This window comes from Sorex araneus, chromosome 1 (genome assembly GCF_027595985.1).
Source record: "Sorex araneus isolate mSorAra2 chromosome 1, mSorAra2.pri, whole genome shotgun sequence".
Classification (NCBI taxonomy): domain Eukaryota; kingdom Metazoa; phylum Chordata; class Mammalia; order Eulipotyphla; family Soricidae; genus Sorex; species Sorex araneus.
This window is the reverse complement of record NC_073302.1, coordinates 374,583,856-374,600,050: the sequence shown is the minus strand read 5'-3', so window position 1 is coordinate 374,600,050 and position 16,195 is coordinate 374,583,856. Positions and strand designations below refer to the sequence as shown.

The window sequence follows — 16,195 nt, the reverse complement described above, 5'->3', positions numbered from 1 at the left end:
CAATTCAAAAAATGTGGACTCAAATTTCCATGGACTCAAAATACCAATAGGCTTGATCTACTCTTGCTCTGTTTCTCATTTTCTTTTCTTTTTTTGCTTTCTGTCTCACACCTGGCATTTCACAGGGGTTACTCCTGACTCATGCACTCAGGAATTACTCCTGGTGGTGCTTGGGAGTATGGAATGCTGGAAATCAAACCGGGTTGGTTGCATGCAAGGCAAACACCCTACCCGCTGTGCTATCGCTCCAGCCCCTGTATCTAGTTTTCTTTCTTCTACTATTGATCCAGTTTCTATGAAGAAAAAAGCACAGCAGAAAGAAGCTCCAAAACTCACACAGTAACAGCAATGGTAAGAAAATAGAAAGATTCTAGAGAAGAATTAGGATTAACCTAATTTTGTATTAACTAATAGTTGCAGCTAAGTTTTTGAAGTCCAGTTAAACTTAGGTCACCCCTAGACCAAAATCTGTTGCCCCAGAGCCCTCTCAGGAAGAACCTATTCGAACCCTTCCACTCTTCAATCAACCTATTCTATTGGTGGAAAAGGTAGAAAAATTAATATTCATGTACGTCATAGTCTATTGAACAAATGTATGAAAAAAAATCTGTAGAAAAGTATCAGGTTATAAAGGCAACCTTTAGAATCAGAGAAATATTTGCATATGAAAAGGTTCAAGTATTAAAATAATTCTTATTATCAACAATCAAAACAATTAAAAATAGGTTGGGGCCTATTTCTAATTGGACATTTCTCTCAAAAAGTCACATGAAAAGATGTGCATTAAACGATGCTTAAAATCGGGGCTGGAGTGATAGCACAGTGGGTAGGGCATTTGCCTTGCATGCAGCCAACCTGGGTTCGAATTCCAGCATCCCATATGGTCCCCTGAGCATAGCCAGGGGTAATTCCTGAGTACAGAGCCAGGAGTAATCCCTGTGTGTTGGGGTGTGACCCAAAAAGTCAAAAAAATAGATGCTTAAAATCATTAGTCATTAAGGAAGTAAAACCATATGGAGTACTGACAAGGTGTAGAGAAATGCAAAATATCATACACTGCCAATGGAAACAAAATGGCAGAGAAAATAGTTTGGTAGCACTTCAAACAGTAAAAACATAATTACTGTAGGAACTTGTAATTCATTAATTGTTAAAATACTTGTAAATCTGGGGCCAGAAAGATAGTATGAGGGTAAGCCAATTGCCTTATATAGTCACCCTCAGTCCAATTCCTGGCACCACATATATCCCCTCAATAACTGCAAAGAGCTATCCCACGCACAGTCAGGTGTGGCCCCCAAACAAAACAAAAACTAATAAAAATATAAACTTATATAGCAGTACTGTTCACCACAACCCAAAGCAGAAACAATCCATGCGTCCAGAAATAGATAACTAGGATAAACAAAATATGATCTATACATATGATGGAATATTTTTCAACCTTCAAAAGAAATGCATGCTAAAACATGTGAAAACCTCAAAATATGAAAAAGGTTTCACTTAAAGGGCCATGTACTGTATGCTTTAAGTTATGTGAAATAGAATCAATAAACATATAAATATAGAAAGCAAGGACCAGGGACGTGGCTAAAGTTGTAGCTGCCTTTCATGCCTAAGGTTTGGTTCTGGGTTTGATGCCAAGTGCTGTAAGACCCCCCCTGCCCCCAAGCACCAGTGGGCATAACCATAGTGGTCCATAATAATCACGGGGAGAGGTCTCCACAACAATTACCAAAAATAGAGATGACAGAACTGAAGGAGGAGAGGAATTGGGAATAACTATTTAATAAAAAAGGAGTCTGCTCCACAAACCATAAGGTACATTGAAGACAAGGTCGGCGAAACCCTCCACGATATTGAAGATAAAGGTATCTTCAAAGGTGACACGGAACTAAGCAATCTAGTAAAAACAGAGATCAACAAATGGGACTACATTAAACTAAAAAGCTTCTGCACCGCAAGAGATACAGTGACCAGAATCCAAAGACTATCCACAGAATGGGAAAGGATATTTACACAATACCCATCAGATAAGGGGTTGATATCAATGGTATATAAAGCACTGGTTGAGCTCTACAAGAAGAAAACATCCAACCCCATCAAAAAATGGGGCGAAGAAATGAACAGAAACTTTACCAAGGAAGAAATACGAATGGCCATAAGGCACATGAAAAAGTGCTCTGCATCACTAATCATCAGAGAGATGCAGATCAAAACAACCATGAGATACCACCTCACACCACAGAGACTGGCACACATCCAAAAGAACAAAAGCAACCGCTGTTGGAGAGGATGTGGGGAGAAAGGGACCCTTCTACACTGCTGGTGGGAATGCCGGCTAGTTCAGCCCTTTTGGAAAACAGTATGGACGATTCTCAGAAAACTAGAGGTTGAGCTCCCATTTGACCCAGCAATACCACTGCTGGGAATATATCCCAGAGAATCAAAAAAGTACAATCGAAACAACATCTGCACATGTATGTTCATCGCAGCACTGTTTACAATAGCCAGAGTCTGGAAAAAACCCGAATGCCCCAAAACGGATGACTGGTTGAGGAAACTTTGGTACATCTATACAATGGAATACTATGCAGCTGTTAGAAAAAAGGAAGTCAAGAATTTTGTAGTTAAGTGGATGGGCATGAAAAGTTTCATGCTGAGTGAAATGAGTCAGAAAGAGAGAGACAGACATAGAAAGACTGCACTCATCTATGGTATATAGAATATCAGAGTGGGAGACTAATACCCAAGAACCGTAGAAATAAGTACCAGGAGGTTGACCCCATGGCTTCGCGGCTGGCCTCACGTTCCGGGGAAAGGGCAACTCAGAGAAGCGATCACCAACTACATTGTAGTTGAAGGCCATGTGGGGGAAGGGAGTTGCGGGCTGAATGAGGGCTAGAGACTGAGCACAGCGGCCACTCAACACCTTTATTGCAAACCACAACAGCTAATTAGAGAGAGAGAACAGAAGGGAATGCCCTGCCACAGTGGCAGGGTGGGGTGGGGGGGAGATGGGAGTGGGGAGGGTGGGAGGGACGCCGGGTTTACGGGTGGTGGAGAATGGGCACTGGTGAAGGGATGGGTTCCCGAACTTTGTATGAGGGAAGTATAAGCACAAAAGTGTATAAATCTGTAACTGTACCCTCACGGTGATTCGGTGATTCTCTAATTAAAAATAAATAAATTATAAAAAAAAAAAAAGGAGTCTGCTTTGGAAATGTTCAAAGCATTTTGGAGCTTAATAGAGGTAAAGACTACATAATTTTGTGAATGCACAAAATGCCATTAAATCATACATTTTAAATTATGCCACCATAATTTTTTTTAAAAGATCATCGCACAGCAGGTAAGGCCCAAGTTAAACCCTTAGCACCCCATACAGTCCCTGAGCTTACTGGGGACAGATGAGCCCTGATTGTGGGGCCGGGATTAAGCCTTAAGCAGAGCCAACTGTGGCCTCAAAACAGAAACAAACAAAAACAAATCAAAGACCATCAGTCTATAAACATGTACCTTGCCTCCGTTTCTTGACCAAAAACTGTCAGCTCTCAAAAATGTTAGGGCCTTTAAAGTATAGTAATACCTAATAAAATTACTCTAATTTATTACTTTTATTTTTTATTGTAATACTTTTTATCTTCATGACCTGATAAAATTATTCTAATTTAATGCTTTTTATCACTTTTATTTTAATACTTTTTATCTTCATGAAAGTAAACATTATTTTTTGGCAGTGTTTGGGATTGAGTCCGGTGCCTCAGTTTTAAGGAAATAATGTCTTCTATATGGCACAGAGAACTATGCCTTATGCATCTTGACCTTTATGATATTGAATTCCTCTCGCCTTCTAAACTTGCTATATATTTTTGTGCTAAAAGCAAAAGTAAAATGTAAGTTACACAAACACTAAGGGCTACTAATTTTAATGAGGATTTTTTTTCCAGTAGAGGCACCCACCAGCAGTGCTCAGGATTATCTAGTGCCACTGGGCTACCCCCAGCATTGCAATTACTGGAGATTGAATTCAAGGAATCCAGCTCAGACCCTCACCTCACACTAGGCATAGGCTCTTAACCATCTGAACTCTTTCCCACCCCCTACCCGGGCTACTAATTTCAATTTAAATTAAAGGCAACTAGAAGTTAGGGATATGGTTCAATGGTAGAACACACAGAAACCTTGGATTTGACCCCTGCCTCTACACACACACACAAAATTAATTATGAAAGGCCACAGAAATAACATTGGTTTCACTAATATTGAGGTAGCTATTAGTGGTTCTCTATTCCAACTTACCAAGTACCACTTATTTATTTCCCCTTCTTCTCTTTCCTTGCCAGCTCCAGCCATATAAATTACTGGATACCACTGAGAGAAACCCCAGTCAAACTAGTGGATACAGAAAGAAAAAAAAGAATTTGAGGCAAAAGATAAGAAAAGTATAATCTCAGTACTAACTTGAGAGAAGAGCTTGAGTTAAGAACTCAAGTCTTTTATCATCCAATTCTACTGTTCTTCATATGCTGGCTCTGTACTTTCAACCACCAGCCTCTCAGTGATTGACATGTCTGACAGCACCCGGTTTCCATCAGAGCTCATTTTAATCACCTCTTCACTCCATTTGTAAAGTAGGGATTCCCAACCTAGGCTTATGAGGTTGACCACATGAGTCCTGACACTGGAAAGACCAGCTTGGCTCTTATTAGTCACCTGTACTCACAGCTCTGGGTGGGAGGACAGTGAATGTCAGGCAGGACCACAGATGCTACAGGCTAAGCAGAGCAAAGCACCGGTTATTGTGGGAGATAGGCTTGGGGAATAATAAAAGGGCGAGGTGCTTTGGCTCCCACATGGCTACGTTACTGGCTTATTTGAGTAATAAGGGAACTGAAACCCACTCCCGAGGAATAAGCAGCAATTGTATTTGGTTTGTTTGATAAGGAGGACTGCTTGGCTTATCTGTGGGAACTTTCTGTGGGCACAGAATAAGGAGGGGAACTTACAGTTAGGTCATCGGAGGTCCTCTCAGTTTCAGATATTAGATAGTACATACTAGATATTCTAAGCCTTATGCCAAGATTCATCATGAGTCATGGACTCCTCCTTTTTCCTCCGTTTTCAACTTGTAAAATCAAGGAGGAATTGTTCTTCTTAGTCTGGTTTGAATTATAAATGACAAGGGCCTAGAGATCATTGTTATCAGCCTGTCTGAGCCTCAGGATCGGATATTGAGCAGACCCACAGGTAATATGTCGTTTGAAAAGATGAGAGTTTGAAAAGTGCCATCGGAATTCCAAAGCATAATGTGCCCTGGCTTTTACTTTTCTCACTCACCTTCCTCCCTTTCTCTTTTACTTTTCTTCTTACCTATAGTTTTTTTTTCTTCTCTCCTCTCTTCTTTAATCCCTTGTCTTTCCACAGATTTTGCTTTTTGTGCTCTTCTCTCTCACTCTGTTCCCATATGGTCCCACCTATTAACAGTGGCCCATATCTGGGCTGAAATGATAGTATGATAGTACTGAAATGATAGTACAGCGTGTAAGATACTTGACTTGCAGGCAGCCAATCCACATTTTGATCCCCAGAATCCCATTTGGTCCTCTGAGCCTGCTTGGAGTGATTCTTGAGTACAGAACCAGAAGTACCCTCTGTGCACTGCTAGGTGTGGCCAAAACATGTTTTTTAAGTAATTTTTAAGTCCATACCTGAGATAGTCTCCTAAATAAGGAATGGAGAGGGATCTTGTGGTCAAAGTTTGATTTCTGCTTCTGACTACATTATCCAGATCACTAGGTTCATTTGATGTTAGTCTATCTTTCCCATTCACATTCAGAGAAGAGTTCCAAGCTTCTTTGAAAGTGATCCTCAATTGTGATAACTTACCTTTCTCTGTTTAAATTCTAGATAAATACGTGAAACAAAAATCATTTTTAAAATCTTCAGGTGCATCTTGGCAATAAAAACCCTGTTTTTACAATGTTTATGAAAAAATTTTCTCTGCTACTTTCCCACACGCAGTTCCTCAAATTAAGTGTTGAGGAAAATAACAAAATAGCAAAATAACCTTTGCTATTTGCTTTGTGTGAGAAGGTAATAGTGAAACAGTCATTAATAAAACCATAGCAGCTCGGGGGGAAAAAGCCATTAAAAAGCACACAGTTAATATGGTCACTAAGACAGTTAGGAATTATATCTTAAGATAATTGAAACACTTCGGGCAATAAGCAAATAATAACATCTTAAATGATCCATTTGATTGCTAGTCAATATCAAGAAAATACAATTAAAGTATGTTTAAGGCTATGGACCCCCATGTCATTTACTTCCTACTCTCATTCTTAGAGTATCTCACTCATATCCCCCAGGCTCTGAGAGATTGCATATTTTATGGTGGGGAGTCAGTCAATTTTATAGTGAGTGAATGACTGCATAAATGATGTCCAGTCATCAAAAACAGCTTCAAGCAATGAGAAGAGCACTTTAAACATCTTAATGATCCAAGTCTGGCCACACATAGTAACCTTCCTGGGATTAGTTTGAAGGTCTCTCCCTATCACTATAGTATATAAATAAAAGTCATGAAGAACCTACCCTTGAGAACGTTAAATGTCACTGCATTCATTCACTCCAGATCAAAAGGAAAATGACTTCCAAACTATGTTCCTCCCTGTTCTAAACTGTACCTCACAATGTAAGGAAGTGTAGAGATCCAGCAGCTTCTCATATTTGAGTTACAATAACTCTTGAAAAAAAAATCCCTATATTAAGGAGGAGTAAAACTGAAACTTCTTTAATAAAATTTCAGGCTTGGCATAATAATTGCAATTTATACTGTCTCAGCTTTAAAGAATATAGTACATTTTGAAATCATCATAAAGATAAAAATTATTTGGTTATTAGTATACTTTCTAGCAAATACTTTTTAACTTAACCCTTTTATAAAAACATGTGTTGCATCTGATATAATTTGTTCCTAAACTTTCATATTTCTCCTTACCAACTTATGAAGTTTCATCCTTTAAATTAAAAACTTAAAATTTAATATTTCTTTTTAAAACTTTATTGAATTTTTTAAAAGTTAGGCACTTTGATTTATAATACTGTTGACAATAGGTTTTTATGCTTGCAATGATCCCACACCACACCCTCCACCAGTGGCCCCCTTCATTTCCACACCGTGGTAAGCTCAGTTCTGCAGACCAGTTCTATAACCTTCATCGTCTAAAGTCAGTTACTGAATTGAATTCTTGCTTTATGTTCCTGTATCATGGAGCTTCATAGGTACCTGCAGAAGATATGAGTGAGATTTCTGAAGATTGTTCATCACTCACAATAATAGCATGTCTTCCATGGCTATAGTTGGGCACAAATACAGTTCGCCTATGACAATCCCCAGAAGGCAATGAAAACTAAGCCAGATACTATGACCACATACAGAGGATTTACAGAACTTAGGAATGCAAATCTTTTATACTAGGCTGTAAACCTGCCCCTTAGTGTATTATGAGAGAGAGAAACATTATCTCTATTTTTGAAAACAAACAAAAAATCTCCAAAGCACCAGTCCCTGCCCTTTATTCTGGAGGGAGACATTACCTATCTCTTCTAAGTTTGCTTAATATACAAATGTCCTTTTAAATGAGTCCTGAACAAAGACAGTTAGCACAGTTTCTCATTTCTACCTGTCAAGTAAATAATACGACAGTCTCATGAAAAATTCCATGAATTCACAACATTCCATAATTATTTTTATTTATAATAAACAAAAAAATTATAACTGTCGATGAAAATGGTATGTTTAGCTACCTGAACTGTTAACAGTGAAAATGTGGGTGCTCTGGTCATTAAAAAAAATCACAAAATGATATGTATGTACATGTAAGAATGTTTTGACTATAGCTCATTTTGTGCTCATTCTACACAAAGGAAAATGATTACTTTCTCTGATATTCTTTACTCAGAAAAATCAAATCTAGATGATTTTGGGGATTATTTAAGATAAAATTAGGAAGATAACTTAAATATTTTTCCAGCTCCAATGCTAGCCACCGCATGCCTAATTTTTCAGATTTTTCACTACCAAATTGGTCTTAAAAAATAATCTAGATGTCCACATTTTAGGAATCTATGAACAAAGCAGCACGTACCTATCTAGGAGAATGCAATTTAAAATGCTTTCATTTGTGTTTTTAACTAAACTCAAAATGTCTTCATTTCACTAGTGAAGAGATTGAGACACTAAGTGACTTGAAGGTGGCCAACAACTAGTTAACGTCAGAGCTGAGACTAAACCCCACATGCCCTGACTTGGAGCACAAGGCTCTTTCTTCTTACTCAAACCCACATATATGATATGATAGAGCTTTCAAACTGGGGTATGCGTACCCCTGCAGGCAATGGGCAGTGTGCCAGGAAGGTAAAGCCACAGGATAAACACAGGGTGTCTTGCTTCAATGTAAATATTACTCAAAGATTGGAGGGGGTTAGAGGGAACCACTTTATTTTTATATTAAAACAAGATTGATTATCATGGCGAACGTACATTTTACATGAATTTTTTAAAGCTCAGACTTGATGTTTTATGCTAATCCCACTAAATGGAGGTAAAGTTCCCTCTGCTCATTCAGCTAGAGTAACTTCTATGAAATAAATGCATGCCATGCGTGTGAGGGTGTTGAGGAAGGACTTTTATACAAAATGTTTCTTCTCACAGCTCCATCTTTGAGAGTTCATAATTAAATGTGTATTACTGTGTATAAATGTGTCATTAATTAAATTATACATTTCTCTTAAAGAAGGAACACATTAAGAACTCATTGAAACTCATGTAAGTTTCTGAGCTCCTTTCTCTAGAACTAGCTCTTTCTCTTTCTCTCTCTCCTTAATTATTTTAAGATAAAAAGAGACAAAAAGGTGAGAGTAAAATGGGGGTGCAGGGAGGTAATCTAAAGGGCCGGTGCACATGTTTTGCATGGCTGACACTAGGTTTTAATCTGAGCCCTGAGCCAAAAGTAGCCCCTGAACACTATTGGGAATGGCCTAAAAACAGAAGAAAAAGTTTAAAGTGATTTTAGTAGAAATTATATAGTTAATATTTTGTATATGGCTCTAAAATTCACATTTGAACAATATAAAATATTATACAAACTGCCTGCACTCCCATTTTTCCATGCAGTGCATTCATAAATGGTATAGAAAATGTCGTGATAGCAAAAATGGGAGATTAGGGGTTAGCAAATAATTTTGTACACTTTTTTATTGAACCATTAGTTTCATCCAATTTTAATTTCTGGTATAAACACATATCTAAATATTAGTTCTCAGGTGATTTCTCTGTCCATGATAAGTAGTTATACCCAGCCATGGTAGAAGAACTAAGTACTTTTTAGAATTACTAAAATGAATAACTAAAATGGTGTTTGATTTCCCCACCGAGGCATTTTTAAATGATTTATTCCAACACCAGCAATTATTTTTAAAGTAATCAGACCCATTTCAGGGAGCTATTTTTAATTCCTAGATTCCAAGCTCAAATTTGGAGCCAAGAAACCAGCTCATCATCAACGTGCAGGCAAGAGGCATGATGGATAATGCATCTGACTACAGAGCAGAAGAAACCAACTCATCCAGCTGAGCCACCATTTATTAAAGGCAGTGGATTAGGTTGGCTCTAGCAGATGATGGCTTTCTAATGAGGACACAAATGGACAACTGCCTCCCAAGTTTCTCAAGCAAGTGGCAAATCAAAGGTACAAATTACATCAGACACTATGCAACATCACCAGTCTATGATGGATGAACTAGGGGAGATGTTATTATTATTTTTGTTGTTTTTTGCTTTTTGGGTCAGACCCGGCGATGCACAGGGATTACTCCTGGTTCTGCACTCAGGGATTATTCCTGGTGGTGCTCAGGGGACCATATGGGATGCTGGGAATCAAACCTGGGTCAGCCTCATGCAAAGCAAACACCCTACCCGCTATGCTATCAAGACTGGAAGGGATTGCCCCACTCCCTAAAGTGGAGAGCAAACTTATTTGCTGCAAAGAGAAAAAATATCTCAGCTAAGAACCTATGTGGATTTTTATATCTTAGTCAATAAAGTCAGGATAGAATTTCATTTTTCTGTGCACCCCAGTGCCTTAATACTACTCACCCCTCAGTTTTACACCTGGATTGGGTCTAGAATGAGATAGTGATCAATGACCTTAATGAAAATATATAAGGGAACACCAAAAAAATCAATAAAAATTAATCATAATGCAATTTTGTAAGGAAAACCAAAATTAATCCATAATTAACAAAAATGTCAGTATTCTAAAGACAGTATTTTTCCTTTATCTTTTTAAATTAAAGGAAATTCAAATTTCCTTTAATTTCTTTTCCTTTAATCTTTTGTCTTATACCTCATGAGGATTCCACATGTCCATCTCATTTTCCAAAATCAACCTTTTCTGATATTGTGATCTCAGGTAACGGAAAGAGCATCCATTCTAGTGGGTTGGGTATGCTTAGTGTAACACATAACAGCTCGGATCTCCCCCCACGCAGAGAATCAGAGTGTGCACACGTCACGACGCCATAAACACTTGCTGGGCTCCCCTCCTTAAACGTCACAGAAGTCCGTGTTGGCCTTCAATCTCTCCTACTGTAGATGGGCGCTTAGTTGCCGAGATGGGGTAACTACTGCTAACCATCCAAGCAAGAGTCAGCCCAGGCTGCTCTGATTGGAGGTGCGGCCCCGACCCCTCTGGTGCGGCTGTGTATGGATGATCCAAGACGATGCCCAAAGTTTCGACGTGCAAAGACCCGAAGGAAACCTCGAGAAATTAGCCTGGACATCAGCCGCCGGGTAAGTGGCGCCCCCTGCCCCAGTCCCTGTCCCAGACCGTAAGGCCCTTCCATCTTATGCCCTCTGCGACAGTCCTCCTGAGGCTGCTCCTGGGACACAAAGTGGAGAAGATGCAGGATTGGAAGATTCCACCAGACATTCCACCAGGGCTGTAGAGGTCCCTAATCTACAGGGTAGGAGGCTGGGGTTGCTCCTGATCATTGGTCTTTTTAGGAAGAGAGTTTAAGAGATTAAGTAATGAGATTGTAAATAGGGCATCTTGATTCTCCAACAGTCTATAAGTACGGATAAATTATAAATACACAGATAAGCAACAGGTGAAAATATAGATGGGGCTGGAGCTATAGCACAGCGGGTAGGCGTTTGCCTTGCACGCAGCCAATCGGGGTTACATTCCCAGCATCCCATATATGGTTCCCCGAGCACCGCCAGGAGTAATTCCTGAGTGCAGAGCCAGAGTAACCCCTATGTATTGCCGGGTGTGACCCAAAAAAACAAACAAACAAACAAAAATGTAGATAAGCTAAACTACACAGATAATATATATATATATATGTATATATATATATATAGAGAGAGAGAGATACTACAGATACAGATATAGGTATAAATACATCATATACTTGTTTTGGAATTTATACCAGATATAAATATGTCGATATACCTGTATTGTTGAGGGCGATTAAGACAACGGCTGAGAGGTTACTTTAGTGGGGGAAAATAATATCAGAATCACTTCACATAGAAGCTAAGAAGGTTCACTAAAGATCTCAAATTTGTCTTGAGTTACCATAGTTAAGTAGGGCTGATAGCTCTGCAATGAGCTGAAAATTACTCTCACAAAGCTCTGACTCCAATGTATTGCATTTTAAGCAGGTGTAGGAAATAATACTTCACTGTAGCATGCAAATTGTTAGAGACATTTTCTTCAATTTTATTCAGATTTGAATATATACTTCATTGTTCAAGGATTTAATAATTCCATAATTTCCAAACACTTCTTTTCTATTTTGTCTTAATCCTATATCACTGACCCAAAAAGGAAGCTACCACTCTCCACTCAGTGCTAGAAGTGCCCACATAATAGTTCCATATTCCACATTTGAATTGTTCCATATTTGAATTGTTCCATATTTGGATTGTTCTATATTTGAATTGTTCCATATTTGGATTGTTCTATATTTGAATTGTTCCATATTTGCATTGATTCTCTTTTCCTGTTTTGTAAACCAGATGGTTTGTTGTTGTTTCTAATGTTGTTGTTGTTACTGTTGTTGTGTTGTTGTTTAGTCCCAGCTGTGCTCAGGAACTACTCCTGGATCTGTGCTAAGGGACCATCCCCTGGCAGTGCTTGGAAGATGGTATATGGTGCCAGGGATCAAACCAGAGTCGGCAGCACGCTAGGCAAGTGCCTTCAACCCTGTACTATCTCTCCAACACTAACCAGCTAATTTGAAAATTTACTTGCCCTCCTCCAAGATTTCTGAAATTACTCTTCAAATTTATTGCCATATTTAATAGTATCTGAATGTTCCAATTCTAACTTCTTAAGCTCGCGCTCTCTATTATTTCCTTTATTCTCTCCTACCAACTTTATAAACATCCTTCTGTTTGCTTTCCCAGATTGGTTCCCTCCTCCCTTCTCCCCTTGCTAAATGTAGACACTTCACAATCATCATCTCTGGGTCCCACTCTTTTCTTTATACTGATATGACTTAGCAGCTGACATCTCTGGAGAGATTTCTCACTGTATTGCAGTCATAACTCCATTACAGAATTCTTGCCTGAATTCATCTTCCTTCCAAGTCATTTTATCATTATGCCCATATCATTCATTACATTAACACTATCACCTGTGATTTCACTTGACCTCAATCTCCCCCTCCAAATACTTGTCAGTTCTGGGACTGAAGCGATTGCACAGTGGATAGGACGTTTGCCTTGCGCATGGCTGATCTGGGTTCGATTCCCAGTATCCCATATGGTCCCCTGAACATAGCCAGGAGTAATTCCTGAGTGCAGAGCCAAGAGTAACCCCTGTGCAATGCTGGGTGTGACCCAAAAAGCAAAAACACAAAACAAAACAAAACAAAAAAAAACCAATGTCCAAATACTTGCCAGTTCTTATCAATTCTCCTTCTACACTGCCTGTCATACCTGATCACTGCTCACTCCCACTTGCCACTATCCTGGGACAGGCTCTTCAGCCTTTGCATTGATTTTTCAGAGGCCACTTTGCTTCCTGTCTGCAGCTCTCATTATACCTCAGGGCATCACACATGTTTCTGCTAGAGTCATATTCCTAAGGCCTAAGGTTGCCACATCTTTTCTCCAGTTTAAAAAAAAAAAACACTAGTACTTTCCTGCTACCGGAGGTTTTTGTTTGATGCCGAACTGCCTTCCATTTATTACATCCATTCATTTAGAATAGCAACAAAGCAAGGGCACCAGAAAAGAGAAAAGCCTTCTTAAAATTACTTGATATTATTTTAATACATTGCTATAGTTTGCTGGACACTCCTAGATTAATTTTACCATGCAATTACTGTATATGTATATATATGGTATAGATATATACACACACTTCATATATATTCCATATGTATGGCCACATATATCATAAAATCAAATGAATTTGGAATTACAGCGGACATGTGATTTTAAGTTAGAATTCTCAGGGCTTATAAAAGTTTTATTTGAGTGCTAATTAAATTCACATTTCTGAGTCCAAATTTCAAAGTTAGAATAAATAATATGATGCAAATCCACTTTAATTTATTTTTAATTTATTTATCACAGTTGCCTCTTACTATAGCCAAAGGCTACCCTCTTTGAACTCCCCCCTCACCTGTGAGCGTACTTCCCCCCTTTGACTAAAATGCCCATCCAACAGAATTCTGTTTGTAATTTCTCCCCACCCTTTCAGGCACAGCCTGAAAGTCAACCCTGCTCTGAAAACTTCTGAGTTCCCACGCTGAAAGTGATTTCTTCCTCTAAATTCACCAGAGCATATTTTTCTTTTCTCATGGACCTTAACACTTGCAACTTTCTATAAAAGTATTATATGTCTCTTCATTTCCTACTAAAACGTTTGCTCGGGAAAGGCTGGCACTTTGCCTAATTCATTGCTACATTTACTAGCTAGTCATAGACTAAACTAGTTACAGCCTGAACTATGCTCTCAGCAATTTGTTGTTCAATAAATGGCTGAATGATATGTTTGGATCTAAAACTTTTCAAGTATTCATCTTAAAGAATGCTTGTTTATGTGCAACTCCTAAGAAAAATGGTATTGGTGGTTCTTCAAAAAAGATACAGAATTATTTGGATAATTTGGCAATTTAAATTCTGAATATATATCTACATGAAGTAAGAGACAGAACTTTAAGAGGTACTTGTAGATCCAATGTTAATAGCCACATTATTCACAAAACCAAAAAGAGTAAAGGAACTCAAGTCTCTATCAGTGGATAGACAAATGAATCTTCTATATACAGAAAATGAAATATTTTTCAGATTTAAAAAGAAAAAAATTCTGACGCACAATACAACATGAACATATCTTGAAGACATTAAGCTAAAAGAAATAAACAATCACCAAAAGGAAAATACTATATGATTCTATTTTTATGAGATACCTAATGTAGTCAAATTCACAAAAAAAAATAGAAGGTTGAAAAAACAGAAATTTGTGTTTAGTGGGGGTCAGTGGGGGGACGCATGAAGAGAATTCTGGAAATGCATGATGTGATGGTTGCACAATACTGTTGGTGCACTTATACCACAGAACTATACAGTATAACAGTAAATTCTATGTTACGTAGATTTTAACACAACAACAACAAAATAGTCAGGGGTGGGACTGGAGTGATAGCATAGCGGGTAGGGCGTTTGCCTTGCACGAGGCCGACCCGGGTTCAAATCCCAGCATCCCATATGGTCCCCTGAGCACCGCCAGGAGTAACCCCTGTGCATTGCCAGGTGTGAGCCAAAAACAAAACAAAACAAAACAAAAATAGTCAGGGGAAGAATGTTTGTTGTGTTTGTTTAGATGAAAGGAATATGTTGTTAGTGAAGTTGTGTGTTGATTAGGAATTGGAACTGCTCCATCATGGATTCACTGAAACTTAAAACTTCTTGGCATGTTTTTGTGTTCTTTGGTACTTTCACATTAATGCTTATTACCAGATTCATATAAATTTTTTTAGCTGGAAAGAAACAGACCATAATAAGAAGTTGTGTAAATAAATAATTAATTACATTAATGATTTGCATATTAGGCCAATAGCTTCAATTTCCTCTTTCATGTCCTTTTATTTTATTTAGATCTTTAAATATTTATTATGTGGCTAAAATGTCAAAGAAGTTTTGATTTCTGTTTATGAAATTGATCTAGGATTGTAGTAAAATATTGAAACATTTTTACAGCATTATATAGGAAGTGAAAGTTCACCTATAATTTCAGGAGATAACTTTTGTTTGCAATTTTGAGTGTGTGCATTTCATGTATGTATAAACATCATACAGATATAGTTAACTTCCATATATTTTACTACAAATAGCCTTTTTTGTTTTAAAATGCATTTGGATATCTTTATACACTTAGACATACATCTTTCTATATTTTTGAGCTGCTGCAAAGTATTCCATTGTTAGGTAGAACCTGAATTTAATTTCTATTAATGGGAGAATATTTCACAACTGCTAACAATGATGAGTTGAGTGATGTTATTCATGTTTTGTGTGTGCAGATGTGCTGGCAAAGTTTTGAGTGCTAGAACTATATTTCTGAATTCTAGATGTAAAATTGTGGGATCAAGTTAAAAAATTATAATTTTGATTTATAGTTGAACTTTTCCTTCTACTTTGATGAAGTCAAGACGTAATTGACTATGTAGTAGACAGTGACGATTTGGCTAATGGTCTTCAAGCATTATCTGTGGACTGGTGCGTGGACAGTTTTCTGTCTTCAAGTATTAACATGTTGAAACTTCTATTAGTTTAGATGATTAAATTAAAATGCCCAGATATGGTAGCCTTAGCCTAATTCAATTAATGTATTCAAGGTCGAGATTCATCTTGTTCATCACTGTCATCCTTTTGCTCATCGATTTGTTCGAGCGGGCACCAGTAACATCTCTCTTATTGTTACTGATTTTTTGGCATTTCGAATACGCCACGGGTAGCTTGCCAGGCTCTGCAGTGTGGGTGCGATACTCTTGGTAGCTTGCCGGGCTCTCTGAGAGGGGCTGAGCAATCGAACATGGGTCGGCTGCATGAAAGGCGAATGCCTACCACTGTCTATGATTCCAGTCCTATCTTGTTCATCAGGGTAAC

At 38.1% G+C, this 16,195-nt stretch overlaps 1 protein-coding gene across 1 annotated transcript in view; it reads left to right on the top strand.

The window, feature by feature from the left end:
- The first annotated feature begins 8,383 nt into the window (after nucleotides 1–8,383).
- The window catches only part of LRRC72 (leucine rich repeat containing 72), a 64,399-nt gene continuing 56,587 nt past the window's right edge, over nucleotides 8,384–16,195 (top strand). Inside the window, exons 1-2 of the mRNA XM_004602301.1 lie at nucleotides 8,384–8,422; nucleotides 10,709–10,858. Of these exons, the coding sequence (XP_004602358.1) occupies nucleotides 8,384–8,422; nucleotides 10,709–10,858 (189 nt within the window). The remainder of the gene's footprint in view (nucleotides 8,423–10,708; nucleotides 10,859–16,195) is intronic.